The sequence below is a fragment of the Malania oleifera genome, chromosome 7 (genome assembly GCF_029873635.1).
Source record: "Malania oleifera isolate guangnan ecotype guangnan chromosome 7, ASM2987363v1, whole genome shotgun sequence".
Taxonomy (NCBI): Eukaryota; Viridiplantae; Streptophyta; class Magnoliopsida; order Santalales; family Ximeniaceae; genus Malania; species Malania oleifera.
Window position 1 is genome coordinate 58,374,629 of NC_080423.1, and position 13,448 is coordinate 58,388,076.

The 13,448-nt window shown below is 37.5% G+C and overlaps 1 protein-coding gene across 2 annotated transcripts in view; it reads right to left on the minus strand.

Annotated features, from left to right (window-relative positions):
• The window catches only part of LOC131159398 (histidinol dehydrogenase, chloroplastic-like), a 218,626-nt gene that overhangs the window by 19,507 nt on the left and 185,671 nt on the right, over nucleotides 1-13,448 (minus strand). For both annotated transcript variants that reach the window (XM_058114277.1, XM_058114278.1), the window contains one exon: nucleotides 12,286-12,376. In XM_058114277.1, the coding sequence (XP_057970260.1) occupies nucleotides 12,286-12,376 (91 nt within the window). The remainder of the gene's footprint in view (nucleotides 1-12,285; nucleotides 12,377-13,448) is intronic.

Genomic DNA, 13,448 nt, shown 5'->3' on the forward strand with positions numbered 1-13,448 from the left:
TGTTCTCAAGGAATCGAGCCCAACACTTGTTGCAAAAGACATATCTAGTCGGGTGTCTTGGGTTAGGCAACAAATCACCTATATCTAGCATCAACTTACTATTTGGATCCATGCGTGTATCAATAGGTTTGGATCCTAATAGCCCTGTTTCATCTAAAAGACCAAGAACATACTTTCTTTGTGACAATACAATTCCCGCACGAGATCTCGATACTTCTATACCCAAGAAGTACTTCAATGGTCCCAAGTCCTTGATCTGAAACTTAATTTGTAGGGAAAGCTTTAGGTCTTGGATGCCTCAATCATCATCATCAATGATCACAATGTCATCCACATACACAATAAGCAAAATCCTATCAGATGGAGTATGACGATAAAAAACAGAGTAATCTATTGCACACCAATGAAAGCCAAACTCAAGTACTACGGCACTAAAATAGCCAAACCATGCCCTTAGAGATTGTTTTAATCCATACAATGATTTCTTAAGTTGATATACTGAACTTGACTCCCCTTGAGCAACAAACCCAGCTAGTTGCTCCATATATACCTCCTTATGAAGATCACCATGTAGGAAAGCATTCTTCACATCTAATTGATGTAGAGGCCAATGACAAGTGGTAGCTAAAGAAATGAACAAACATACTGAGGCAAGTTTAGCGACCAAAGATAATGTGTTTGAATAATCGAAACCATACACCTGAGTATACCCCTTAACAACAAGGTGGGCCCTCAAACAAGCCACAAAACTATCAGGATTGACTTTCACAGTCTACACCCAGCAACAACCAACCACAGACTTATCAGGATGAAGAGGTGTCAAATCCCAAGTATCATTATCATGTAGTGCACGCATCTATTCAACCATTGGTGTCCTCCACTCAGAATGGGATAGGGCTTCAGAAATAGATTTTGGAAGAGCAACGAAAGATAGAAAACTAACAAAACATTAATAAGAGGGTGACAAGAAATCATAACAAACAAAATTAGAGATCGGATGTTGGGAACAAGTGCATTTACATTTTCAAACAGCTATTGGAGGATCAACATCATGAAAAATAAGATCATCTGACGAGGGAACTAGAGGCATAGTAGTAGAAGTTGGAGGAGGCACTTCCCCCTTGAGTCTCCATGTGTATACCTCCAATTTAGGATGATCCACGCGAATATAAGGGCTCAAATTGGATGAAGACGTAGGAGGATTAGGCACAGATACTAGGATTGGATCTGGAAGGCAAGGCAAAGGAAGAGACTCATCAAGGTCAACAAAACTCAAGGAATCATAGTAGTCTGGTAAAGACTCAAAGAAGGTGACATTAGTAGAGACAAAAAATCGATGTAAAGTAGGACTATAACATCGATATCCTTTTTGGCCATTGGAATAGCCCAAAAAGATGCATTTGATAGCACGAAGATCCAACTTATCCATTCCTAGAGTTAACTGATGGACAAAGGACATAACCGAATACACGAGGAGGAATGGAGAACAAAGGACCCTTAGGGAAGATAACTGAATATGGGATTTTACCGCCAAGAACAGAGGATGGCATTTTATTGATGAGGGAGTTAGCTGTGAGCACAGCATCACTCCAAAAAACTTTGGGGACATTCATTTGATACAATAGGGTACGAGTGACTTTAAGAAAATGTCTGTTTTTTCGCTCTACAACCCCATTTTGTTGTGGAGTATGGGCACAAGAGACTGATGGATCATACTAGAGCTGGTCATATAAGTACTGAATTGAGTACTAAAGTACTCCTTAGCATTATCACTATGAAGTATCCTGACTAGTATATCAAATTGGGTCCTTATTTGGGAACAGAAGGCACAAAAGATATCAAACAACTCAGAACGATCTTTCATCAAATATAACCAAGTCTTCCTAGAGTAGTCATCAACAAATGTAACAAAGTACTGAAACCCCAACTTTGATATGAAATGACTAGGACCCCAAATATCGGAATGGACTAGCATGAAACAGCTAACCACTCATTTGTCTACCCGAGAAGCAAAGGGAAAACAATGATGCTCCCAATTGAAAAGACTCACACTCAAGATTAGACATAGAACTCACTGTAGGAACTAAATTTTTCAACTTGTCCAAGGACGGATGACCAAGGCGACAATGGATTTGAAGTGGTGTAGCTGCGACTGTGCAGGCAATGGGTGGAGAAGGCGACTTAAAATAGTAAACTCCACAAACCTCACATCCTGTGCCAATTGTCTTTCTCATCTTCAAAACCTGAATAACCACAGAATCAGGAAAGAATGTGACAGAACAATTTAGTGACTTTTTCAGCTTACTAATTGACATGAGATTGAAAAGAGATTTAGGAATGGAATGTATAAAGCAAAAGAAAAAGAGACAGAAGGACTAGGAAATCAAAAAAGAAATTGCTTGCACCTGTTATATCGTCAATGGCCGCAGAATCAATAACCCATGGACATACAGACGTAGGATTACCTTTCTAGGCAAAAGACGCAATGTGAGAAGATGCTTGTTGAGACAACTAATACTGTAGAAACCTTGAACACTCCACTGTTTCAAACCCAATAAACTCGATAACCATTGAAAAACTGCTTCACAAAGCATCAAACAACCATTCCTTGTGTGCCGCACTTGAGCAATTTAAAAAGGTGAGATCTTTGGGCAAAAGACATCACGAAGAAACTCTGAAAACATGTTAATAGAGAGATTGGGTCACTGCTGAATCATTTCAGGTCAAAACCAATCCTGTAAGTGGCTTCATGCGCCAGTGTGTGGGGTCAGCCCGGCAGCCTTCTTCCAGCCCATGAGGGCATGTGAGACACTGCCTGGAGGTGGGATTTCAGTGGGGGGCAGATCGGCAATGTCTGTGGGTGACAATGGTGTTGGTTTTTGACAAATCAATAGTGGATTTGATGTTCTCAAACTGGCAGTGTCGCCCAGAAAATTCCAGCAACTGCTCTGACTTTCTGCTGCTGCTGGCTGTTTTCTGGGGTTATTAGTATCGCTGAAAAATCTTCTATGATGATAGACATGCAGCAGATTTTGGGTTTTAGGCTTCACTTTTGATGGTGGTAGTAACACTTAGGGTATAGGTTTCAGAATCATGCTCCAATACCATGTTGAATAATTGGGTATAATGGAAGACCTCGCCTCAATGATAGGTCTCTCGACTCTCTCCCTCTATTTATAATATATGTCATGTACAATGGGAATGACCATTATACCCTTACTAACTTACACTTATTAAAAACCAAACTCTAACAATTAATAATAATGCTAAATGACTAAATAACCATTAACAATTCTATTTTAAAAATAGACATAAAATACAATGGAATACTAAAAAGACAAGCCAAATTAGAGTAATCCTTTCTCCCATAGAAAAAAAAAAAGCTCCCTTCCACCCGTCTAACTGCTTAGAAACTCTCTCCACCACCAGATCCCAGAAACTAGCTACTCTAGGAGTGCCCCTACCATCCCCACCCCCCCCCCCCCCCCCAACCCCCAAAGGAACACCCAAGTAAGACATCGGCCAACCCAATTCGGCATATCCCACTTCCAAACCCAATTCCCCTAACACTCTCTATAGGCATATTAATAGCCGCAATACCACTCTTTCCCATATTAATCCTAAACCCCGATACCCTTTCAAAAATTCAAAGAAGCCCCACTATATTTAGAATAGAAGACTTGTGGTTCTCCAGGAAAAAAATAATACCATCCGCAAACTAAAGGTGAGAAACCATAATCTCCTCCCTATCCACTGACCCCTTAGTAAGCCTCTATCCACCACCTTATCAACCAAACTACTCAAAACATCCGCCACTAACACAAACAAAAATTGAGAAAGAGGATCCCCTCATCTAATCCCCCTCATCCCTAAACCAAGATTTAGGCTCTCCATTCACTATCACCGCAAAATTCACATTAGACATACACCCTTTCAACTATTTACGCCATTTTTCTCCAAAACCCTTTCTCACTATAATCTTATCCAAAAAGTTTCAACTCACTCTATCATAAGCTAAAAATGCACCTTAAAGACAAGCCCCCTTCTTCCTTCTAATATCCTCAACAGTTTCGTTCACAATCAAAATAGCATCCACAATTTGTCTTCCCCCCCATAAATGCACTCTGGGCCTCAGAAATAGTCCTACCAAGCGCCACATACAACCTATTAGCTAACACTTTAGTGATTATTTTGTAAACACTAGAAACTAAGCTAATCAGTCTATATTCAAAAATCTTAATTGACCTTTTTTTCTTAGGAGAAGTTATTCATTTTGAGCTTGCTTATTCCAAACACCACCTTATTCCAAACTTTCAACTTTTTCAAAAGTTTCTATTTTTTCATGAATCTAAAACCTTCCCAACCCTTTTCTGGTTCCTCGCCCCAAGATTCCAAGACCGAAGACTCGAACATGACATGGTCCAACCATATATTCTTGAACCAAAAACGGGTGGGAACCCCACGCCACCTTAATAGATTCCAGCAAATAGGAAAATCTTCACACATTAAAATTACCTCCCGCTATCCACCTGGGGGAGCAAAAGCCATAAATAGAGTAGAGTTCTTCCTAGAAGAACTCCAAAGAGTTGGTTTCGAAACTCCATACACTAATGAAACCCACCACCGCCCCCTACCTCTCACACTTTAAAAAACACAGAACGGGAAAAAAACCCTGCTAGTGTGTCTAGTCTTGATATAGGCCGAGTGTGCCACTTGACAAGGATACCACCAAAGGCACCACACAAGGGCAAAAATTACCAATCACTACAACAACCAACCCAAATACTTCTAACACCACCCCCCCCCCCCCCCACCCAAGGTCCATAATCAAGCTCCTTTATTAGCCCCCCTAACCCCTTAACATTCCAACTATCTTCATAACTTGACATGCTTCCCCCTTTCCCTAACCCTTTATCTCCCTTATAATTTATCAACATAACTAGGTCTTTTAGCTTTTTCTAAACTTTTTTTTTCCTCCTTTGGTACGTCCTAGGGCTCGATCCCACCCTCACCAAATCCCCAGCATGGTCTAATAATTCAAGGCCTAGGTCCCCAAGGAGTTTTTGCAGGTCTAAGTTATCTTTCTCACCTCCCTCAAAGCTAAACCCACAGCCTTCCTTTTTATTAGGGTCCTCTCTTTGGCATAAAGCTTCCAAAGAAAGAATGTGTTGAGTAGGAAGAGGGAGGATACCTTCACTAATTATAGATGGACCAAGATCCTCCATGAGAAGATCATCCTTCCTAGACTCATCCCACCCAACACCACAAAAGAATAACAGGATTAACCACAAGAGAAATATTGAGCCCAAGGCCAAGTTTAGAAGACAAAGGCCCCTTGTTATTTAAAGCTATCAAATGGTCAAAATTATGATTAAGAAAAATTTATATCTACATAAGCATTCTCAAGATACGGAGGAAGACAATCTCCCTCTGATTTCTGTGGGATCAGAGCTGAACTTACACTTTTAAAGGACCGCCCCCCTCAAATTCTCCACTCTTATCTTTTCTTTTCTTTTTTATAGCAAAAGGAAATTGAAGAGAATTTACACAAGGGAGAATAAGACATCTCCCCAAAAAAGTCCGGGAATTATCCAGTAAAACCAGCTAAAAAAATACCAAAAAGTAATAAATCAGCATTCCAAAATATTCCCCCAATCTCTATGTAACTCATGGAACTAATTCCTTCGAAAAAACCCAAACTAGCCCACCAAAGTGAGGCCAAATACTGAATTTTTTTTCCCAAACCAGTACCCTGTTTAATTTCTTCCCATTGAATATCCTTGCATTATGCTCCAATCATAGCCCCAATAAAACTGCAAACATTGCACACTTCCATAGAACTGCCTTGTCCTTTCTCCTACCACAGCCTTTGAAAGAAACAGCGAACAATTCACCAACCGAAGATGGGCAAACCCAGTTCTCTCCAAAAACACCAAAAAGCATATTCCAAATCTCCCGAATATTCAGTGCAAAAGAAGATGAGAAGCCATACCTGAATTTTTCTAACAGAGCACGCATACATTAAGAGTTGCTTTCAAAGATCTCCTAATTTGCAGCAAGTTATTAGTATTAATTTTATTGAGCACAACCAACCAAGTGAAAACCTTAATTTTTGGAGGAGCCTTAGCCTTCTAGATGAAACAATAAAGTGGGAAACAAGAATTGGAGTGAGCCAAGAATTCAAAAAAATAAAAAAGATTTACAAGAAAACGCACCCAACTGATCCAAAGACCAAGGCCGAACACCCCTCCCAATAAAATATTACTCCCATTCAATAAAGATAACAAAAAAGACAACTCTACCATCTCCCTATCTTTAAGAGGTCTCCTAAAATGGAGATTCCAGGAAACCGATGGACTACCCAAATCCCCAACAAAGAAAGATACAGCTCTATTTTGCTCGGACCTTAATAAGAAAAGAAAAATGAATTGGATAAGGTGCATTAACCAGACAAGGGTCTTTCCAAAAATAGATCCGAGAGCCCCTCCCAACTTCAAGTTTAGTTTTATGAATGAAAAAATGATAAATCTGAGAAATGGACCTCCATGGACTACCCAAAGAACATCTTAAACTAGCATTGGTATCCCACCCATTTGCATCAAACCCAAACTTACTTCTTATTACCCTATGCCAAAGGGATGATTCTTCTAAAGGGAAACTCCATAACCATTACTAAAAAAGCCAAGTTTTTAGACACCAACTTCCCTAGACCCAACTCTCCCTCCTTTTGACCTACAAACCTCACCCCAACTGACTAAGTGGTCCCTATGATCAATCCTACCAGACTACTGAAAGCCTCTTATGATTCTCTCAAGCTTGCTAGCAATCCCCATTGGAATTCTAAATATGGACAGGAAATATAACAAAATGCTAGAAAGGCAAGCTTGGATCAAGGTCCACACCCTAAAGAGAAGAGTGCCCCTTCCAACCATCTAACGTCTTAGTCATCCTTTCCACTATCAAATTGCAAAAAAAAATATGCTGCTCTAGGGTTATCCTCTCCACTATTATCTTCAGAAAGCTATTTAAATTCTCCTCTTCTTGGCTTCGAGATCAGCTCTCAGCTGATCAACCAATAATTCCTTTTCAGATTCATCTATGCTGCCCATCTCCTTCTTCCTAGTGTCATAGAACAAATCTTCTTCCTTTAACCCCTCTTGCCCCGTCAACATCGCCTCATTTAGAACTAAGAACAAAGGAGAGGACTAATTGCTAGATTCGATTTGCTCCCTACTGTTCGTGGGGATCTCTGCTTTATTCAATATAACCTCTGAGCCTTCACTATCCATAAAATCTTTTGAACTCTGCCCAATCTAAACATCCAAACTTGCACATTCTGTTCTACCCTCTCCCACCTCAACCACAGGCCTATGTTGCTCCATTTCTCAAACAGGACCCTTTTCCACAACCCCTATTGGTCCAGTGGTTTTGTTTTTGATAACCCACATTGACTTTGGTTTCTTTAGCCCATGTGGATTGGAAAGAGGTTGAAAAATTGATAATTCTTTATCTACTAGATTATTCAAAATAGATAATTGTTATCCTAAAATCACATAATAGTCCAATCATATAATTGTTAAGTGGTTGAAAAATTAAATTTAAAAGATGATAAGCTTATTTCATTTTTAAAAAGTCCCTATAAGCTAGGAGGCTGAAATTTTGAATTCAAAAGATGATAAAATTAGTTTGTTCAACTTATCTCTTTTTCAAAGGTCCCTAGTAGATTAGTTTTACTAAGATTTTTTTATAAAAATAAAAAATAAAAATATTGGTCCCTTAAATTTTCGTATTGTCACGACATGACCCCCTAATTTTTTAAAAATATTTTTACTCGTGATTTTAATAATGACGACCAAGTCCCAAATCTTATTAAATTAGTCCACAGAATTTATTTCCAAAAAATATTCGAAATACTTTCCCACAAGGCGCAAAATGTAAATACCTCCTTTTACCTTAGTCTAATCATTAAATAAAATATTAATTACGGTCCACAATCAAATATTAATTTCTTACTTAAGAACTTCTAATTTCATAATTTCTTGTATGGGTCGAACTCTTGGTGCTCACTTGGGATTGATCACAAGAAACGTAGCAGGTCACCTAATCAATCCCGAGTTTTAGGATGTTGTAGAGAGATTTGGCTTGGTGGGCTCAAATTAGGGTCCATTAAGGGTGGCAGTTGGCCACTCCCCTTAACCCTTACTTAGCTAGCTCAAGTTCCACCCACAACAAGCATTTCCTTACTGTTTTCTTTCTAGCCACGTGTTATTATACCATTGAATGACTCAAATTGTCCTTTTCCAGTTGGCCGAAACCTCATACACAACCATGATCCTCCCTCATTGGATAATAGCCCCAGTCCTAATTAGCACTATAAATACTTCTCTTCTCCCCGCATTTGGAGAGATTTTGTCTAAATACTTCCCTTCTCCCCGCATTTGGAGAGATTTTGTCTCTTCATATCTCACTAGACACTTTCTCTCTAGCCCAGAGCTTCTCTCTCTAAAATCACCATCATCCTTATGTAATCATGCTACTGCTTGACACTTGAGCTCCTACAGTTCTCCTCTGTTCACAACCTCTACTACATCCCATTACTTGTATGCAACGCTGCCCCCCATCCCCATCCAAGAACCCACATTTACAAAGATATACTTAATATGTTCATGAAATCTAAGCAAGGCTATAACATCATCAAGCCATGAAAACCCAGGTTCAAGAACATTTAGCAATGGAATCAATGACTCTTTAGCACCAGAGTTAGAAGGAGAATCAAAATCCGGAGTAGCACCAACAGAACAAAAGAATGATGTCCCTTAGAAAATTGTAACATCTGCAGATAGGAAAACATAGAATCAACAACAATAGGCAATCAAACAACAACTCTTTCACACTGGGGGTAGAAGGAGAATCAAAATCCAGTGTAGCACCAACAGAACAAGAGAATGGTGTCCCTTAGAAAATTGTAACATTTGCAGACAGGAAAACACAGAATCAACAACAATAGGAACAACGACTCTTTCGCACTGGAGGTAGAAGGAGAATCAAAATCCACACCAGCACTGAGAGGAAAAGAAAATGATTGTCAGTTCAAAAAAGTAACATGTGCAGACAGCCAGAAACAACATAAAGACAGCTCTAACACTTATAATCCTTTTGTGTATGAGAGTTTGCTGGAAATAGATGTTTGACAACCTTAGGATCTAACTTATTGGCAGGAATTCACAAAAGAAATGCATCCAAAACATTGATGTTACATGGAAGCGAGGATGATAAAGACCAGCAGTGGACAACCTGATGATCAATAACAAAACATGGCACAAGGTTACAACTGCATCAGCTTGAAAGAACTGAAAAGGCAATAATATAGATAAGAATTCAGGGAACTTCCACTGATATTCTCTATTTTTCATTCTCCCATCCACTTTGTTGAGGTGCATAGAACACAGTTTGATGAATGTTGCCAAAAAAGGCCAAAAAGATCCTCACATATTCAAGAGTACCAAAGAAGGATTTCCACCAACAAAATCTTTTTTTCCATAATAAAATGTGAAACAAAACACCATGCAAAAAGTCAGTGCAGAAAACAAGATATAATGGGATTAAAGCCTCGTTTGCCCTTTGTTGCATCTTAATGGAGGTCAGTCTCTTAATAATCTACTAGTCAATGAACCATCCTTTAGTAAGCTTCTTATAATCTTAATTGGGCATTTTCCCCTATAAAAAATGTAAATTCCACAATTGTGCACAACACACTTCTCCTTATCTCTCAAATTCTATCTCCCACACATGCTCAGTGAGCAGTTACAAAACTAAACTAATTCAATATTCAAATTCAGAGATTGTTCCAATTATATTCAGAACCCAGTTCACAGATTCAGAACTCAATATTCAGCACCACATGTTTAATTCTATCAAACACCCCCTAATTTTCAAAGTGGCCAGAAAAAAAATAACAAAAAAAAAAATCGCACCTGCAGGATAGTAACCAAAACATGGTTTTAGAGTGCAGTGATCCAAATCAAAGCACCCCTACAGGTAGATATCTTCCAATGGAAACAGAATCTAAAGAGAAAAATTGACCAGAAATAATTCTGCTAAACCTGACATCTCTTCTTGGAAGAATATCGTTATAGCTATTCAACAGGGTTCAATCCCACAAATCATCAATAGAAATGACATGGAAGTTCTGGACACAGCATAAGCTTGAACCTCCCCCACCCCTGTCCGTAAAGTGCCAATGCCAGCACTGCTGTTTCCCATGGAAACAGAATCAAAATAGAAAACCAGAAATAGTTCTGCTAAACTTGACATCTCTGCTTGGAAGAAAGTCATTATAGCTACACAACAGGGTTCAATCCCACAAACCATCAATAGAAATGACTTAGAAGGTCTGGACACAGCATAAGCTTGAACCCCCCCCCCCCCCCCCCACACACACCCGTCTGTACAATGCTGATGCCAGCACTGCTGTGAGCAAATCTTATGTAGCAAAAATAACAGCAGCAGGAGGGGGGTTTAGCCAAAAAATTTTGGTTAATCTCTAGCATTTATTCTCAACAATTTTGTACAATAAATTCAGAGGAAAGGGAGAAGATGAAAAGGAGTCAAATTGGATCAAATTGGTTGCACTAATACAATGCTAAGATCAGGGTTCGATTATATGAGAGTAACAAGAAACAGAATGAGAGGAGAGGCAACATCCGCCTACACCTAATGTAGAACTTGTTGACACCTCTAAATAACTTTTTATGCAGTGCACAAATTGCCAATCCAACCTTTGGATCATGTTATTATTTAATTCTTGCCATACATGTGGCAAATAGACATCAGGAACTTTCTCATCCAAAACCCCAGCTCAAACTAGTGTATTAATGTATTCTTTACAGTAAAACAACAGCTATCAAGAGCATGAGTAACAGCATCTAATTAACTTGATTTCTGGCGAGCATGACAAGAATGGCCAGTGTATTTCACTAAATAGTGAAGTTGTGAAAATGTGGACCATATAAAATTATTGAAAAGTGTAACTGTCAGAACTTTTACTTTCTGTGTCCGTAACTTTCCAAACACACATACAGACAGTCTGCCACCATAATAATTCTCAAAACCTACATGACACAAACTTGTCATTTGTGATGCATTTATAATATTTACTTTTAATCAAGGTCTTAAATTTCGATTTCGACTCAAATTTCGAAGCTCCAAAAGTACGGAAATTTCGACCGAAATTTCGATTTCGATGTCAATTTCGATTTCGATTTGAAAAAATAACGGAAACTAGTAGTAAAGCATGAAATTATTTGTGAAACTTTAGAAATGGTTAACAAACATAATAATATAAGTTTTAAGACTAATATATTACAAATTAAACACATCTATGTTTTGTATGAAGTGGAAAAGTCGTAAAATAGTATGTGCATCAAACATGCTTGTAAGATAATGTACATTAAACATATTCAGTTAATGCTAATGAAATTCATAAATCATTTAAAAATTATTTATTATACAAATATTGATAATTTAAACATGAATGGTTAAATAAAATATTATTATAAGTTTATTTTTTCATATAATTTCAAAAGCACTTGTGATAACCTTTTGTTTCAATAAAATAAATTAAAAGAGAAATTTCACTTCACTCTTGAATCTCTCATTTGAATTTCGGCAAAATTTCATTGTATAGTTAAAATTTCGACAAATTTCGCTAAAATTTCGAGGTTTCGATAAATTTCGGATGATTCGTTGAGATTTCGATGGAAATTATGCAAGACGGAAATTGATTGCCATTTCGATTTCGAGGGTGACGGAAATCGGAAATTTCGACGGAAATTTCGACAATTTCGTGGAAATTTAAGACCATGGTTTTAATTCAGGACTTATTACCTTTAGTGAAGTGATCAATGCTTCATAAATAATTTTCCATGTTTCGCAACTAATTGCCACCATTCTTTTCAAATAAAAACTGATATCAAATTAAAAAGAAAATATTAATTTACCATACAAAGAATAGATACTATCCAAACATCAAACTGTAGGAGCTGTTTGGAATTTGAAGCTTTCAAAAAATGAAGGAGATCACATCGAAGTCCAAAAAATAGCTTTAATATGATTCCTTTCTAAACACTTTACATGTTATCATTTTCCTTGTTAATAATTGAATAGAGCCTTGCAATCATATAATGTCACATGTAATATGCCATCCACTTGTGAAGACTGGCACGCAACAGTTGCCATGCAACGTTAGAGAAACCATGAAAGATGAAGTAATATAATGTAAACTACCTGCATTCTCGATTAAACCCACCCACTTTTCTGCATCCTTCACATTAACAATCAGGTGCTCAGGTGCATATAAATTTGAAAAAGAAACTGCCTGCAAATCCCAATAATCAAGTTCAACTCCAAAGAAAATATGACTCCTCAAAATGTGTAATGTTCAGCTAAACAAGAAAAAAAAATAAAGTTTACAAAACAAAAACACAGTGTATGTGTGTTTATGTATATGGATATGCATGCACATGTGTAATTTGTTTGTCAAAAGTATGTGATGTAGAACAGGAACAGAAAATCGGAAATATAGAGAGATTTAAAGATAGTGAAACAGAGAGAGGAAAGAAGAAGAAATAAGATGGGAGAAGGAAAGAAGATGCTGCAGGCAGAAGATAGAACAGAGAAGAAATTAAAGATAGGGCAGACAGTGAGAGAAAGAACAGAAATATAAAGAAAATAAACAGAACAGAACAGAGAAGAGAAAGTTCAGATCAGAAAATGGAACAGGGGAAAAGTCCTGCGAGAGATCAGGAACAGAGCAGGAGAAGACAAGCAAGGAGGAAGAAGGAAAATAGAGGGAGAGTCTGCACTAGAGGGAGGACAGGAAATCTTGATTCAAATTTGATAACTAACTAATGCATTAAAATATTTACTATTTATACCACAGCATTACAATTAAAATAAATATTTACAATAACCACAATTAAAACATATAATGACAAAACAAACCCCAAAGTACATAAAATGCACAAAATAAACATAAATTTACAAAACTCCTAGTCAACTAGAAATTTTCCCAAACTAAAATAAAAATCCTAGCCACAATATAAATGCCCAAAGTTCCCCATTGTTGGTTCTCCCTCAGTACGCGTCTGCATATTTTTTATGTAATATGTATGCATGCATGTATATATAAAAGCTCAATATTCACTCTAGAAAAACAAAAGAAAACATAACCATCATGGATGGGGAAAGATATTCTAATAAAACGGCGTCCATAGTCGATCATAAAAATCAATTTTTTTTCTTTTACTAGCTTAAAAATTAAAAATTTAAATATAAACAACAGAGACAATAACAAGACTAATAAGCCTTTGTCATCTATCTGGAGCAGGGTAATGGATCCATTTTTAAAATGTAAACTAAATTTGATTTATTCCTTTTTTTAACTCCCT